We start from the raw sequence: 15,531 nt of genomic DNA on the forward strand, positions 1-15,531 counted from the left end.
TTTACAGGGGAAGATATGGAAGGTTCGTGACGCCACCCGTGGTGCGTGGAAAGATTGGAGTACCACCACTGTGATTGGGAGTACCCAGTGACGATGGTGCGGGCAGCCAGGTGTTTAACCCCTCCACGGGTAGAGGGGATGTCCCGGGACTCGGTGATTGCGTTGTGGAGGTGCCATCGGGCCGGTAAGGGTTAATTGCATACTCATTCAGTCCAATAACGCTGATGCTCTGTGACCTTAACCTTGGCTCCTCTTTTCTGTAGTTGGTCCCTTTTAGCATGGAACTAAACGGGTCCCGCTCACCAGTATGGCTAACTGGGTGAGCTTGCTCTCAGGGTTCACACTTGGGATTTTCTGGACTATGTAGTGGGAAAGTCCTATCCCCCTCGTTGTGCTAGTACCCCGATTTTGGAGAGGGTGGAGAACGGATCTTGAAGGCTCTGTGTCACGCTTCCGGGGTCCCGGCGTCGATCCTTAGCCACTGATCCGGTCTCAGGATCTCGGCGCCGCTCCTTAGCCACTGATCCGGTCCACCGTGGCCGCTGCTCCCGCTCCTGCTCCCCTGCGTCGCCCGTGCTCCCTGCTCGGCAGTCCCGCCGGCTTGCTGCGGCTCGGGACTCTGCCCCCGGCTCCCCTGCGTCCTGTCCCCAGCCTCCTGTGCTTGTCTCCGGCTCCCGGGCTTCGCGCATGCGCATTAGGGCGCTGGCACGCTCATTCACCTTTTCTTAAAGGGCCAGCATCCCTCGAACAGGATATGGCCGATTACAGGTGCAGGGTATAAAAGACTTCCTGCATACGGGCGGTGCTTGTTCAGCGAGTTCTTGCAGCTTAAGGCCCCCTTCACACGCCGTGAAAATCACGCATGTGTTTCACGGACGTGTCAAAGGTGCATTTTCCCCTCCGTGTGCCGTGTTTATAGCACTACGTGTGTTCTCCGTGTGTTATCCGTGATAACACACGGAGAACGAGAACTTTCGACTCACCTGTCCCTGACGTCGCTGTCTGTGGTGCTGAACTTCGGTCTCCAGCCCTGCAGACTCCCCGCTGCTGCCGCTTCCGCCGCAGTGAAGTGAATATTAAATGAGCATAATGAGCGGCGGTCGGAAGCAAGTGACCTCAGCGACAGAGACTGCAGGGCTGAAGAAGGTGAGTAAAGATTTGTTATTTTTTTCTCTGACACGTGAGTTTTCTCCGGCGCTTTTCACACGGGATCGCATCCACACTACATCCGTGTGGTACGGGTGCGGGCCGTGTGACACCTGTGCTGCCGGAGAAAAATGGACATGCATCCGTGTGGAGCACACGGACAAACATATGCTCCACACGGAGGCACGGGCTAATGGCACGTGTGCACATAAATCCCATGATTTTAATGGATTTACGTGTGCCCGTGTCTCCGGTACATGCGGGCACGGACCTAGCACGTACCGGAGACACGTGCGTGTGAAGGGGGCCTAAGGCCGCTTTACACGCTGCGATATCGTTACTGATATCGCTAGCGTGCGTACCCGCCCCCATCGGTTGTGAGGCACGGGCAAATTGCTGCACGTGGCGCACAACATCGCTCAGACCCGTCACACTACTTACCTGCCTAGCGACGTCGCTGTGACCGGAGAACCGCCTCCTTTCTAAGGGGGGCGATTTGTTCGGTGTCACAGCGATGTCACTAAGCGGCCGCCCCATAGAAGCGGAGGGGCGGAGATGAGCGGAACGAACATCTCGCCCACCTCCTTCCTTCCTCATTGCCGGCGGCCGTAGGTAAGGTGAGGTTCCTCGTTCCTGCGGTGTCACACATAGCGATGTGTGCTGCTGCAGGAACGACAAACTACATCGTACACGCAGCAGCAACGATAATTGGGAATAGGGGGGCATGTCACCGATTAGCGATTTTGAACATTTTTGGGACGATTCAAAATATCTTATAGGTGTCACACGCAACGACATCGCTAAAGCGGCCGGATGTGCGTCACAAATTCCGTGACCCCAACGAGATCGCTTGAGTGATGTCGTAGCGTGTAAAGCGGCCTTTAGTCTCTTGTGCTAGTGTTCAAGCCCTCTGTGTTTTGTTCCTGGATTAACCCTGTATTTGCCCTCAGATCCTGACGCCCGGCGTGTGCTCCAGCTCTTCCAGCTCCCTGGAGATTTACCGGTGTCCGTTAGCAGTGGACCTCACCATCTTCGCTCTGCTCCGCCACCGGCTCTGGATTACATCCGACGTCTCCAGCCTGCATTCATCACTGGTTCTGGACTTCGCCTGGCTCCGGTTATCCGTCCAGGTTTCCTCTGGTCTCAAGTCACCGCGGGAGCGGCCCCTGTATTCTGTCCGAACTTTCCAAGGACGCTCCCCGTATCCCCCCTGTGTTCCGGCTGCTGTGCATCTAGGCCCTCTGGGGCGCCAGACAGTCCCTGTATAGGGGTTCGCTCCTGGTGGCTTCCCTGCGGGAGTCCGGTGCATGGTCGCGTGGATCCACTCCTGGACAGAACGCTACAGTTTGAACAAACCATGGATCCCGCCGAGATACAGGCGTCCCAGCTGGCTGGTTTGCAACAGGAACTGGTGCGACAGCGTGACACCCAAACCCGCATGCTGACTTTCATGTCGTCAGTGGATAACTGTCTGAACACTCTACAGGCAACAGCCCCGTCTCTGTCGGCGCAACAAACAGCGGCAGCGTCCGCACCTGTTTCCTCCTCAGCTTCGCAACTCCACCTTGCTGCTCCGCCTCGCTATGCTGTGGATCCCAAGACCTGCAGAGGCTTCCTGAACCAATGCTTCTTGCATTTTAAGTTACTCCTACATCATTTTGTCTCAGATCAAGCAAAGGTGGGCTTCCTGATGTCTCATCTAGAGGGAGAGGCATTGGCCTGGATGAATCCCCTGTGGGAGAGAGAAGATCCAGTGACCCACAACATTCGGGACTTTCTGGGGACCTTTCGCAGAACCTTTGAAGAGCACGGATGCACCAACTCGGCAGCTTCTTCTCTCCTTCGGTTACGCCAAGGATCTCTAACGGTTGGCCAGTATGCCATCCGTTTTCGCACGCTTGCCTCTGAATTAGGATGGAACAACGAAGCATTGTCCGTCGCCTTCTGGGAGGTTCTTTCCGATCGCATCAAGGACGAGTTGGCTGGCCGTGAAGTACCAACTACCTTAGATGCTCTAATTTCTCTGGCCTCCTGGATCGACCTCCGCTTCCAGGAACGGACCAAGGAAGCAGTCTGTGAGAGGAGACCGATGTGTCATGTTCCTACTCCGAAGACGTCCGTTCCCCCACAGTTGCTGTCGTCCGGTTCTTCTACCTCCGAACCTATGCAAGTGGACCATCTGGGTCAAGCGGCACTATGCCGGGCAGAGCGGCTCGCCAAGGGCCTATGTCTCTATTGTAGAGACAACACACACCTGATCCATTCTTGTCCTAAAAGGCCGGGAAACTCCAAGGCCTAGGGTTGGTAGGAGAGGCCACCTTAGGCGCCAAGGCCCTCTCATCCCCGGTCACACTGACCATCCAAGTGACAGCGGAGAAGTCTCGGTTCACTGCGGAGTCGTATCTGGACTACATCTCAGCGGGCAACTTTATACAACAGGCCACGGTGGACAAATATCACATTCCTGTCACGCCACTCTCGGAATCCCTGGTGATCGCTTCCGTGGATGGGAGACCTCTCTCCGAGGCCGTGCTCTTCGTCACAATGCTCGTGGAACTCCATATAGGCGCATTGCACACTAAACAGATCGCATTCTATGTTCTGCCGAAGCTGGCTCACCCAATCCTGCTGGGGCTACCGTGGTTGCGAACACATGAACCTGTCGTCAGTTGGCTTTCCGGGGAGATCACTAGATGGGGCCAGGCCTACCACGAGACGTGTCTGCAACCAGTTCGTCCACTCCATCAGCCTCCGGCACCGGACTCCCTACCAAGACTGCCGTCTGCCTATTGGTCCTTTGTGGACGTCTTTGACAAAAAAGAAGCCGGGGTATTGCCACCGCATAGACCCTATGATTGCGCCATAGACCTGCAGCCAGGGTCTACTCCTCCCCGAGGTCACGTGTATCCCCTGTTATCAGCTGAGACACAGGCCATGTCGGAATACATTGCTGAGAACCTGGTGAGGGGGTTTATCCGGAGATCTGCATCCCCTGCAGTGGCCAGGTTTTTCTTCGTGAAAAAGAAGGATGGATCCCTCCGGCCATGCATTGACTACAGGGGTCTAAACCGGATGACCGTGAAAAACAAATACCCTCTTCCTCTCACCCCAGAGCTCTTCGATCGGCTTAGAGAGGCCCACATCTTCACCAAGCTTGATCTCCGTGGAGCGTACAATTTGGTCCGTATTCGCCCTGGAGATGAATGGAAGACCGCCTTTAACACCCGGGACGGGCACTACGAATACCGTGTGATGCCGTTCGGTCTCTGTAACGCCCCAGCTATCTTTCAGGAGTTGGTGAATGACATCTTTCGGGACCTGCTGTATGTCTGTGTGGTCGTCTATCTGGACGACATCCTGGTTTTCTCTTCGGACATATCGACCCACAGGAGGCATATGCGTCTCGTCCTGCAGAGGTTTAGAGAGAATTGCCTGTACGCCAAGTATGAGAAGTGTGTGTTTGAACAGACGTCCCTTCCTTTTCTTGGATATGTTATTTCCGATACGGGTCTACAGATGGATCCGGAGAAAGTGTCCTCCATCCTTAAATGGCCTCTTCCCTCTGGAATGAAAGCCATTCAATGCTTCCTCGGATTTGCAAATTATTATCGTTAATTCATCCCCCACTTCTCAGCCCGGACGGCCCTCCTCTCCGCCATGACTAGGAAAGGAGTGAATCCATAGGAATGGTCTCCTGAGGCCGAAGATGCCTTCCATTCCTTGAAACAGGTGTTTGCCTCCGCTCCAGTTCTCCATAGACCCGAGCCGAATAGACAATTCACGTTGGAAGTGGATGCCTCCTCTTCGGGCGCCGGTGCCGTACTCATGCAGAAATCATCCTCCGGAAAAATGGTTACCTGCGGCTTCTTCTCCAAGGCTTTCTCCGTCCCGGAACGCAACTATACCATTGGCGATCGGGAACTCCTGGCTATAAAGCTGGCCTTGGAGGAGTGGCGATACCTGCTGGAGGGGTCTTTATATCCGGTCATAATTTACATCGAACATAAAAACCTGGCGTACCTGCACTCGGCCTGAAGACTCAATCCGCAATAAGCCTGGTGGTCATTGTTTGTTGCCCGGTTCGACTTTCAACTCCATTTCCGGCCTGCTGACAAGAACGTGCGGGCAGATGCCCTGTCCCGATTCTTTGTACCTGCAGAGCAAGAGGATGAGAAGGACCAGTCCATCATTTGTCCTAGTAAGGTCATCTCGGTGTCTCCGATCACCTTGTCATAACTTCCCCAGGGGAAGACCTTCGTTGCAGAGAATGACAGATGGAAAGTTCTTCTATGGCGCCATTCCTCGAAGGTTGCTGGACATGCGGGCCAGAAGAAGACTTGGTGCCTGATCGCCCCTCACTACTTGTGGTCGTCTCTCTGCAAGGATGTCAACCTCTTTTGTGTCGGCATGTCCGTCCTGTGCCCGCAACAAGACTCCCAGGCAGCTGCCCTCTGGTCATCTCTTGCCTCTGCCTATTCCTTTCATACCATAGCAGCATATCGCCAAGGATTTTATCACGGACTTGCCCTTGTCTTCTGGCTATTCAGCTATCTGGGTCGTGGTGGACCGTTTCTCCAAAATGGCTCATTTCGTTCCCTTGCCTGGACTGCCCTCTGCTCCGGAACTCGCAGACAACTTCATTCAACACATTTTCCAACTTCACGGCTTTCCTCTGCACATAGTGTCCGACAGGGGAACTCAATTCACCTTGCGCTTCTGGAGGGCGCTCTGCAAACAACTAGGAGTGTCTCTGGACTTCTCGTCTGCATACCATCCTCAGTCAAACGGCCAAGTCGAACGAGTCAACCAAGTTCTGACATCCTTTCTCTGGCACTTCGTCAATTCCCATCATGACGACTGGTCCAAGCTGCTCCCGTGGCCTGAGTTCTCCTACAATCATCATGTCAGTGAATCCTCTTGCAGTTCTCCCTTCCATATTGTCTATGGTCTTCAGCCTTCCGTGCCGCTGCCGGTGACCTGTAGTTCTGGTGTTCCTGCTGCGGATGCACTCTCCACAGACTTCTCCAACATATGGAGTGCTGTCAAGACATCCCTGGAACGTGCTTCTCTTCGGATGAAGAAACATGCCGACAAACGACGCGTCGATCCTCCTCACTTCTCCCCGGGAGATAAGGTGTGGCTGTCCTCCAAATACGTCCGGCTGAAGATCCCATCGAACAAGTTGGGTCCTCGAAACATTGGTCCTTTTAAGATTCTCAAAAGGATCAACAAAGTTTCGTACAAATTGCAGCTTCCAGCCACGATGCGCATCTGGGATTCCTTCCACGTATCCCTGCTCAAACCGATGGTCATCTCGCCCTACTTCCCTGATACCGGTAGTTCTCCTCCTCCTCTTGCTTCTGATGATGATGTGTACGAGGTAAGAGACATCTTGGCCATGAAGAGGGTGAGAGGTAGGTCGTACTTTCTCATTGATTGGGAGGGTTTCGGTCCTGAGGAACGATCCTGAGAACCTCGGGAGAACGTCGCTGCTCCTCTTGTGCGCAGTTTCCTGGCCCAGTTACGGGGAGGAAGGCGTGAGGGGGGTACTGTCACGCTCCCGGGGTCCCGGCGCCGCTTCTTACCCACTGATCCGGTCTCGGGATCTCTGCGCCGCTCCTTAGCCACTGATCTGGTCGACGTGCATACTGACCGCAGCCGCTGCTCCCGCTCCTGCTCACCTGCGTCGCCCGTGCTCCCTGCTTGGCGGTCCCGCCGGCTTGCTGCGGCTCGGGACTCTGCCCCAGCTCCCCTGCGTCCTGTCCCCAGCCTCCTGTGCTTGTCTCCGGCTCCCTGGCTTCGAGTATGTGCATTAGGGCACGGGCACGCGCATTCACCTCTTCTTAAAGGGCCAGCATCCCTGGAACAGGATATGGCCAATTACAGGTGCAGGGTATAAAAGACTTCCTTATGCACACGGGCGGTGCTTGTTCAACGAGTTCTTGCAGCTTAGTCTCTTGTGCTAGTGTTCAAGTGTTCAAGCCCTCTGTGTTCTGTTCCTGGATTAACCCTGTCTCTGCCCTCAGATCCTGACGCCCGGCGTGTGCTCCAGCTCTTCTGGCTCCCTGGAGATTTACCGGTGTCCGTTAGCAGTGGACCTCACCATCTTCCCTCTGCTCCGCCACCGGCTCTGGATTACATCTGACGTCTCCAGCCTGCATTCATCACTGGTTTCGGACTTCGCCTGCTGTCTTCGCCCGGCTCCGGTCATCCGTCCAGGTTTCCTCCTATCCGAAGTCACGGGAGCGGCCCCCGTATTCTGCCTGGACTTTCAAAGGACGCTCCCCGTATCCCGCCTGTGTTCCAGCTGCTGTGCATCTAGGTCCTCTGGGGTGGTCGCCAGACAGTCCCTGTATAAAGCTTCGCTCCTGGTGGCTTCCCTGACGGAGTCTGGTGCATGGTCCCGTGGATCCACTCCTGGACAGAACGCTACAGTCCGTCCTCGTCGGGTAAATTACCAGGATGCCTGAAGCTACTTCCTGGCCTAGGGTCCACATACCCCGTCGTGCCCTGGCACCTGCCCGGTGATGGCACAAGGCCGCCGGCTGTCCTCTTTGACAGTCCGTGCCCCTTGTCACGATCCCCTGCGACCGGGGTACAGCTCCTACCAGGCCCAGACCAACGTCTGCCACCTAGTACACCAAGGAGCCCAGCTCCTGATCTCTCCACTCAAGAGTCACTTCTCAACTGCCTCTCTCCTGACACTCCTGACCTCCCCTTACCAACCCCCCAAGTGGGCGACCCTATTCCCTTCAGGTCAGCCACTGGTGTGTCTGGTGGGTGTGGTGCAGAGTGTTCCTAGGATTTTTATTAGCTTGTTCTTAGCAACACCAAAGGTCAGCCACCCGTAACCAAGGAGGAGGTGGATATCATGCAGAAGGGCAGATTGCACAATACCCTGTGATGACCTGATAAGCGAGGGCGTCACACTTGTTGTGAAGGGGTTGAATAATTATGAGATTTTCAGTAAAAAATACATTTTGTGATGAATTTGGTGAAACCATTGTTATATTAGTTGTATTGAGCTATTTAAATTTGGCTAATAAACCTAATTTGCAATGGGGGTTGAATAATTTTAATTACACCTGCCATTACATTGCATATATCTTCCCTAGTAACTTTTTAGCTGTACTTGTGAGGCTATTTTAACAAAACATTTTCCACTACATTATTTCCCCAAAAATGTAATGAAACTTAGCGGGCTTTACACGCTACGACATCGCTAGCAATTGCTCGAGCGTGTAAGCACCCACCCCCATTGTGTGTGCGATATCGTGTGTTCGCTGCCATAGCGAACATTATCACTACGGCAGCGCCACACGCACTTACTTGGTCGTCGTCGTCATTGTGACTGCCGAACAATCCCTCCCTCAAGGGGGAGGGACGTTCGGCATCACAGCGACGTCACCGTGACGTCACTAAGCGGCCGGCCAATCAAAGCGGAGGGGCGGAGATGAGCAGGACGTAACATCCTGCCCACCTTCTTCGTTCCGCATTGCGGCCGGCGGCAGGTAAGGAGATGTCCCTCGCTCCTGCGGTGTCACACACAGCGATGTGTGCTGCCGCAGGAGCGACGAACAACATCGATAATCAACCATTACCGATTTTTGGTTTTGGGACGACCTCTCCATGGTGAACGATTTTCACCATTTTTGAGGTCGCTTAAGGTCGCTGTTACGTCACGTGTCACACGCTGCGATATCGTTAATGACACCGGATGTGCGTCACTAACAATTTGACCCCGACGATAAAACATTAACAATATCGTAGCGTGTAAAGCCCCCTTTATTCTGGTGAGAGTACACCCCAGCTTGAAATTGTGTATAAGGGCCTTCAGGTTAGGTTCATACCACACCTATGAGAGGCGTAGTGCTAAAGAATGCTACTGTATAAGTGTGGCGCCCCTGAGGCTTCCGTTGCCACAGGTCATTGCACCCCATTCAGCGGTGTGATGCCCCATTCTGGGTGAGGAAGGGAGTGAACACCGGTCCCCTGGTAAATCCACACTACACCCATTGCTAGGAACATACTGGGACCAGGGAAAGTGGCAGTTACCCTCCCATGCTGCATGCTGGGAGGGGTCGTAAGACCCATCCCTGCTCCCATAGGGTGGTAGCTTAGCAACCGGGGGGTGGGGAGAGCCAGCCGAGTGTAGAGCAGAGAGGAAGGTCAGAGTTTCAGTTTACCTCAGAGAGTGAGAGAGTGAGGAGCCAGCATGTAGCTGTGAAAGAGAAAGGAGCTCTGTGAGCTCAGAGTGTCCGCACAGAGAAAGCAACAGAAGTCTGAGAGAGAGTGCGGAAGGAGGAAGAGGTCTGCAGGAGGCAGGCAAGGAGGAGAAGTAGAAAGAGAGCTCCAAGTCAGTCAGGAGCTGAAAGGAAAGAAAGAGACGCTTCCTGGTGAAGATCCTGGGACTCAGAGGGTCCAGGTGACACCACGTAGAGAACAGAAGGAGTTGCAGGGCCACGGGTAGTCTGTAGAGCTGTCCAGGGCAGTTTAGAGCTACGGTGGCCTGGTCCACAATAACATCGGTGGAGGGATCAAGCTGCAACAGGGGACTGTCCCTAGAGACTGGAGGAGTGCAAAGATCATCTCCAAACAGTAAAAACCGAGGCCCAGGGAATGTTGTAAACTCCCCGGGCCAGAACCCATAGCAGACCTTCCAGAAAAGGGGTAATCAGCCGACAGGTGACCCCCCAGCCTGGAGGCTGTAGTGGAGGCCAAGCCAGGTTTATCCTATCAAAGGCAAGGCTAAGGAAGACAGCAGAAAAAAGAGACACTAAGAGAAGGGTACCGGCTTTTACTCTCAGAATCACCCAGAAACGGCGGAGGTCCCTGACAGTGGTCCCAGCAGTCCAAGGGTCCCTACAGCGCTGTGACAAGAAGTGTGAGTAAAGAACTTGAACTGCACCCTTGAAGTTGCCTCTGTTATTTCAGCTGCATAGACACTCACAGCACCAACTGTGCCCCGGGGCATTGCTCCACCTGTGGGGAGCAGTACCACCATTGCTGCCATATCATCCCCCGGAGGCCTCTTACAGCAGCGGCGGCTTATTAGCCGCATACCACAGGTGGCGTCACGAACACAAACTTTATTCATCAGCCACATATTCTACTGACACCCACCAGGGCCACGGAGCCGGGCCCAGCCACCACTGACTACCACCGGACTAGTCCGTCCCGGCACCGGGTGTCCCATAGCCCTGGGGTGGGCGAGTCATAAGTATGGTCAATTTATACTGGCTTTATTATCAGTGGAGATGAACAAATAAACCCAATGGAATTGAATGCTACTGGATATTTACAAACATTCGCATTTGCTAAAGTCAGGATTTTTGTAATTTGCATCCGCGCAGATTTAGCAACATGATGGCTCCTGGCCTTTTTTTTTCCACCGTTACACATCCGGTCCTCGTCGCATCTTCCTAGCACTGCTGCAGGGGCTGAAATCTGTGAGCCTCTCATGCTAGCTTGGGACTTCTAGCTCTGATGAGGATATGGATTGTTTTCCACGACGCATGCACATGCTAGGTCACGCCACGTCATGACCTTTCACATGCTTCCGCAAAATACTCTCAGGCCTCATCAGAGCCGGAAGAGAGGACCAGACGGGTGACAGTAAGGTACGTAGAGGTCGGAAAGGTGAATAGGGTGTGATAATTAAGTATTTTTTTAACATGTTTTACAAATTACATTCAATATGCTTTGGGGTCTGGAGGGACGTTAAATTTGTGGAGAAGGACTTCTCCGCAAATCAAATTTTCTGGGAAAATACGTGCAAACAATGCAAATTTGAATGTTGCCTTATCTCTAGTCATCAGACTATGCTCTTTGTCAGGGAAGCCTAGTATGGAGAGATGATCATGCTCCTATTAGCCATAACTGTGCAAATAATAGTGTTTTTGGCCACTGGTGTCTAATTAAAGAATACCCCTATCATATAGTTTAGGAGTCCAGTGTATAGATAAGGAGAAAGTTACCCCCCCCACTTCTCTTTACCTTGCCTGGTTCCTGGGGCGGTGATTGACTGCTGGCTGCTGTGTATCTAATGGTAAAGAGTGGGAGATAGCTTTTCTCGTTAATACACTGGATTCTTGACTTCTATACATAGTATATTTTCTGATGACTCCTATTAGCCAAAAGACATAATGGCCCTGATTCATTAAAGCAATTTCAACAAAATTGTGGAGTAAATTGCTTTGAAAATTCAGAACATTTTTGCGCAAACTCTGAGTTGCGCAATAATGTTGTCACTTTTGCCACACAGATTTCTTCAAGCTCTACTAAAATTTGCAGATCTGGGGCAGAATGGGGGAGGAGAGGGGGCATGATGCCATGGCTTCTCTAATCATGATGAGCTGTGGTGTTCCTTAGGCCAGAAATCTCACTGGTCATGGACAGGAGTAAGATTTCTGACGCACACCACTCCTTAAGAGGGCTTTACACGCTACAACATATCTAACGATGTGTCGGCGGGGTCACGTCGTAAGTGACGCACATCCGGCATCGTTAGTGGTGTTGTAGCGTGTGACAGCTACGTGCGATTGCAATTGAACGTAAAACCGTTCATCGCATACACGTTGTTCATTTGCTAAAAATTGCACGTCGGGTTGTTCAATGTTCCTGACGCAGCACATATCGCAGTTTGTGACACCCCGGGAATGATGAACACATCTTACCTGCGTCCCACCGCCTATGTGGAAGGAAGGAGGTGGGCGGGATGTTTACGTCCCGCTCATCTCTGCCCCTCCGCTTCAATTGGCCGGCCGCATTGTGACGTCGCTATGACGCTGAATGTCCCTCCCACTCCAGGAAGTGGATGTTCGCCGCCCACATCGAGGTCGTATGGAAGGGTAAGTACGTGTGACGGCAATTAATCGTTTGTGCGACACGGTCAACAAATTGAACGAGTCGCACATACGATGGGGGTCTGTCACATCGCATACGATATCGTATGCTTAATTGTAAGGTGTAAAGCAGGCTTTACTCTACTAATTCATTAAGAGATGTGTGCCTTTCAACGAACCTGGAGCGCCTGACTTCAACACGAATCCTCATTTAGATGAAAATCAATGATATTGGTGAATTGAGGCTAATATTTTTTTGTGCAATTTTGCCTAATTAATATATAGGGCAACATAGTATAACGATAGATTTTAATGGTGAGCTATACATTTATATACCCAAATGTATGCCAAATTAAAAATCTTTTGTGCGTGTATATTCAACTTAAAGAAATCTGTGGATGTAGAATATATGTCTACATGTGTTTCTTGTTAGATGTATGCTGCCCACGCTATGCGGTGTGAGTAGTGCCCAAGATATGCCGTCATTATTTGTGCCACTTATATTCCTAATCAAAGTGTTTTGACTCAATCTAGCAAAGTTGTAGGAAATAGGTATTGTCAGACCAATCTATAATAATCAACCTCCTTAGAAGAGGTTCATAAATTAGAAACACTTCTACAGTGTCTTGCTCTTTTAATGGCAACCAGTCGCGGTTAAGATAAACGACTGTGTTATTTCTCTATCTAGAGTGTTCATATAAAGAGAAAAGTAATCCCTAAAGGTGGTTGGAAATTGACAGACCTACAACACTAAGGTTTTGTGTTGTTACTTATGAAGAATCTCAAGGCTACAGGAAAAGAAACTGGCTGCAATATAAGCTGATTGTTGGTAGAGGAGCTTCTAACACATTGCAGTGATATATATTGCCCAAGGGAGGATGACAGTCCCAGAAACCTTTTAAATGCAGTTCTGTTTCAAGAATCATACTGTAAATCAAATGAAAAGGTAATAAGTAATCCCGCTACTTGCCTTCTTGAAAAAAGAGATTTTATTATAAATGCCAAAATATTTTAACAGTAGAAAATTTAAAACAAACGAAAATTTTTTTCTCACCTTTAAGGGTAGTTCAAGGCCCAGTGGGCTAAGCACCTTCTGTGCCCATGGCCCTGCTGTGATGACTAATTTTTCAGCTTCGAAGACACCGGATGTAGTTGTTACAGTGACCACCTGTCCTGACTGTATGTGCTTCACCTTTTCACCATCACGGATCACTCCACCCATTTTTTGAAACTGATCCTTTAAGAAAATCATAAAGAAGTTTATGGAAAATAAAATATTTTTACAACAGTTTGTGGCTCCAAAAATGTGGGTAAATTATTAAGTTTTTTTTCTGTAGTAATATAAGGATGTGAATCCAGGACGATAAATAAACAAGAGAAAAGAAGAATAAACACTTTCAAAATGTGGTCTGGAGAACGATGTTATCAACACCATGGATGTCAAGAAGAACAAACAAATATATTTTAGAACAAATCAAGCCAGCCATATTCAATGCAAGGATCACCAAGCTACGACTTGCCTACTTTGGACACACCATACGAAGAGAGCAATCACTGGAGAAGGACATCATGGCCAAAAGAATAAAAGAAACAAGGTGAAGAGGAAGACCATCAAACCGATGGCTTGATAACTGCGGAGAAGACCCTGGTGGACCTTTCTAGGCTGCACTAGATACATCTAACTACAGAGCGTTCATCCATTAAGTCACTATGGCTCGAGATCGAGCTGAAGGCCATTAAATATTAATAATACATTATTATTCATTAATAAACACCTCCCTCTAAATCTGTATGCCGGGGTGTTCACATTTTCATAACAAAAGAAAGTATAGTAAGAACTTGGCAAGATCGAATTCAACTAAAATGTTTTTCATTTTCTAGAATTTCTAAGCCTCCCATTCTTAAAGGAGCTGTCAATGGGCATGGGTTATGACACAGATACAGATTGTGAAGAAATGTGGAACTGTTTCTAGAAAAAAAAATATCATGACATTCAGTGGGATTATCCCTTTAACCGGTTCATCGCCACGCCATATCCCCCCTTTCCTGACTTGGCATATTTTTAGGTATTATCGAACATGCTCTTTTAATAGCTCTAAAAAAATTCACATATAGATATTTAATTTTGCTTCTTTTTTTCACCACACATGGGACCTAATGTTTGTAATTTTTTTTATATTTTTTATGTTTATGGAGGGAAAAAATAAAGAAAAATATGAAATGTGTCTATTTTTCACATTTTGTTTTAACAACTACAAAGGACAGCTAAAAACATTGAAAATGTTCTCCTCTATAGAAATTATTTTTATATATTGGACATATTTTTTTGATGAGGGTGGGGCTCAAAACAACAATTTAGACTGACTTTATTATTTATGTTTCTTTTTTTATTTCATTTTTTTATATTTTTATTTATGTATTCTTTCATTAAGACACCTAGGATGGGGGGGGACAATTTAAAATATCAATACTTTTTTTTTTTGCTGTTTTTCCCCTCTAACTGGGGCTTATATATTAACCTGAACTGCAGGGAAATTTCAGTCTCCTGGCTGCATATCAGAGCTGTCTGGGTTTCCTTTGACCTAGCAGCTCTTGATCCCTCTTAGGCTATGTGCGCACTTTGCTTTTTACCTGCTTTTTACCTGCTTTTTCAACTGCAGCGTTTAATGCCAAAATGGTTGTGTTCTGCTTTTCAAGCAAAGTCTATGGGAATTTGGGTTTCTTGTCCGCACTATGCTGTTCAAACTGCAGCCTTTTTGTTGCAGAACTTTGGTCAAAAACTCAGCTTTGCAGTGCAAAACCCAAATGGCAAAAATAAAAACATGACAATTGTTTTTGCCATTTGGGTTTTGCCCTGCAAAGCTGAGTTTTTGACCAAAGTTCTGCAACAAAAAGGCTGCAGTTTGAACTGCAAAGTGCGCACAAGAAACCCAAATTCCCATAGACTTTGCTTGAAAAGCAGAACACAACCATTTTGGCATTAAACGCTGCAGTTGAAAAAGCAGGTAAAAAGCAGGTAAAAAGCAAAGTGCGCACATAGCCTTAGAACCCAATGATCACATGATCACTGGGTTTGGCGGAGGAAGCACAGTCAGTGCTTCCTAACCTGCATCCATAAAAGCTAGTTAACTGCTGTTTATACAGAGATTGAGAAGGTATATATGGAAATAATGTCTGCTGTGTGACTACAGCTTCTCTCCCCCGCAGCTTCACAATCTGGTGCTAGCTGTTTACTCACAATCTAGTGCTAGCTGTTTACTCACAATCTAGTGCTAACTGCATTGATGTTTTAAAATGTCAGTGGAAGTGTGGACTGCTTTTTTTTTTTTTTTTTTAATCCATTATACAGTTCTAAAAATATAGAGCTTATTTTATTATTTTATTCAGGACTAATTTTTATGGTTTTTGCTAATGGCTCAAAGGATTCTCTGGGGCAGTGGCGGACACAGACAGATGCAGGAACAATATAAGAGCCCTTCTCAGTCCAAATAGCTTATAATAATGCACAATGCCAACTGTTTTGGAGGTAGAAATGAGGTCT

The 15,531-nt window shown here is 49.4% G+C and overlaps 1 protein-coding gene across 1 annotated transcript in view; it reads right to left on the reverse strand.

The window, feature by feature from the left end:
• The window catches only part of PIPOX (pipecolic acid and sarcosine oxidase), a 142,937-nt gene that overhangs the window by 47,608 nt on the left and 79,798 nt on the right, over positions 1 to 15,531 (reverse strand). Inside the window, exon 4 of the mRNA XM_075333183.1 lies at positions 13,045 to 13,227. Coding sequence (XP_075189298.1) covers positions 13,045 to 13,227 — 183 coding nt within the window. The remainder of the gene's footprint in view (positions 1 to 13,044; positions 13,228 to 15,531) is intronic.

Source organism: Anomaloglossus baeobatrachus, chromosome 2, assembly GCF_048569485.1.
Source record: "Anomaloglossus baeobatrachus isolate aAnoBae1 chromosome 2, aAnoBae1.hap1, whole genome shotgun sequence".
Lineage (NCBI taxonomy): Eukaryota > Metazoa > Chordata > Amphibia > Anura > Aromobatidae > Anomaloglossus > Anomaloglossus baeobatrachus.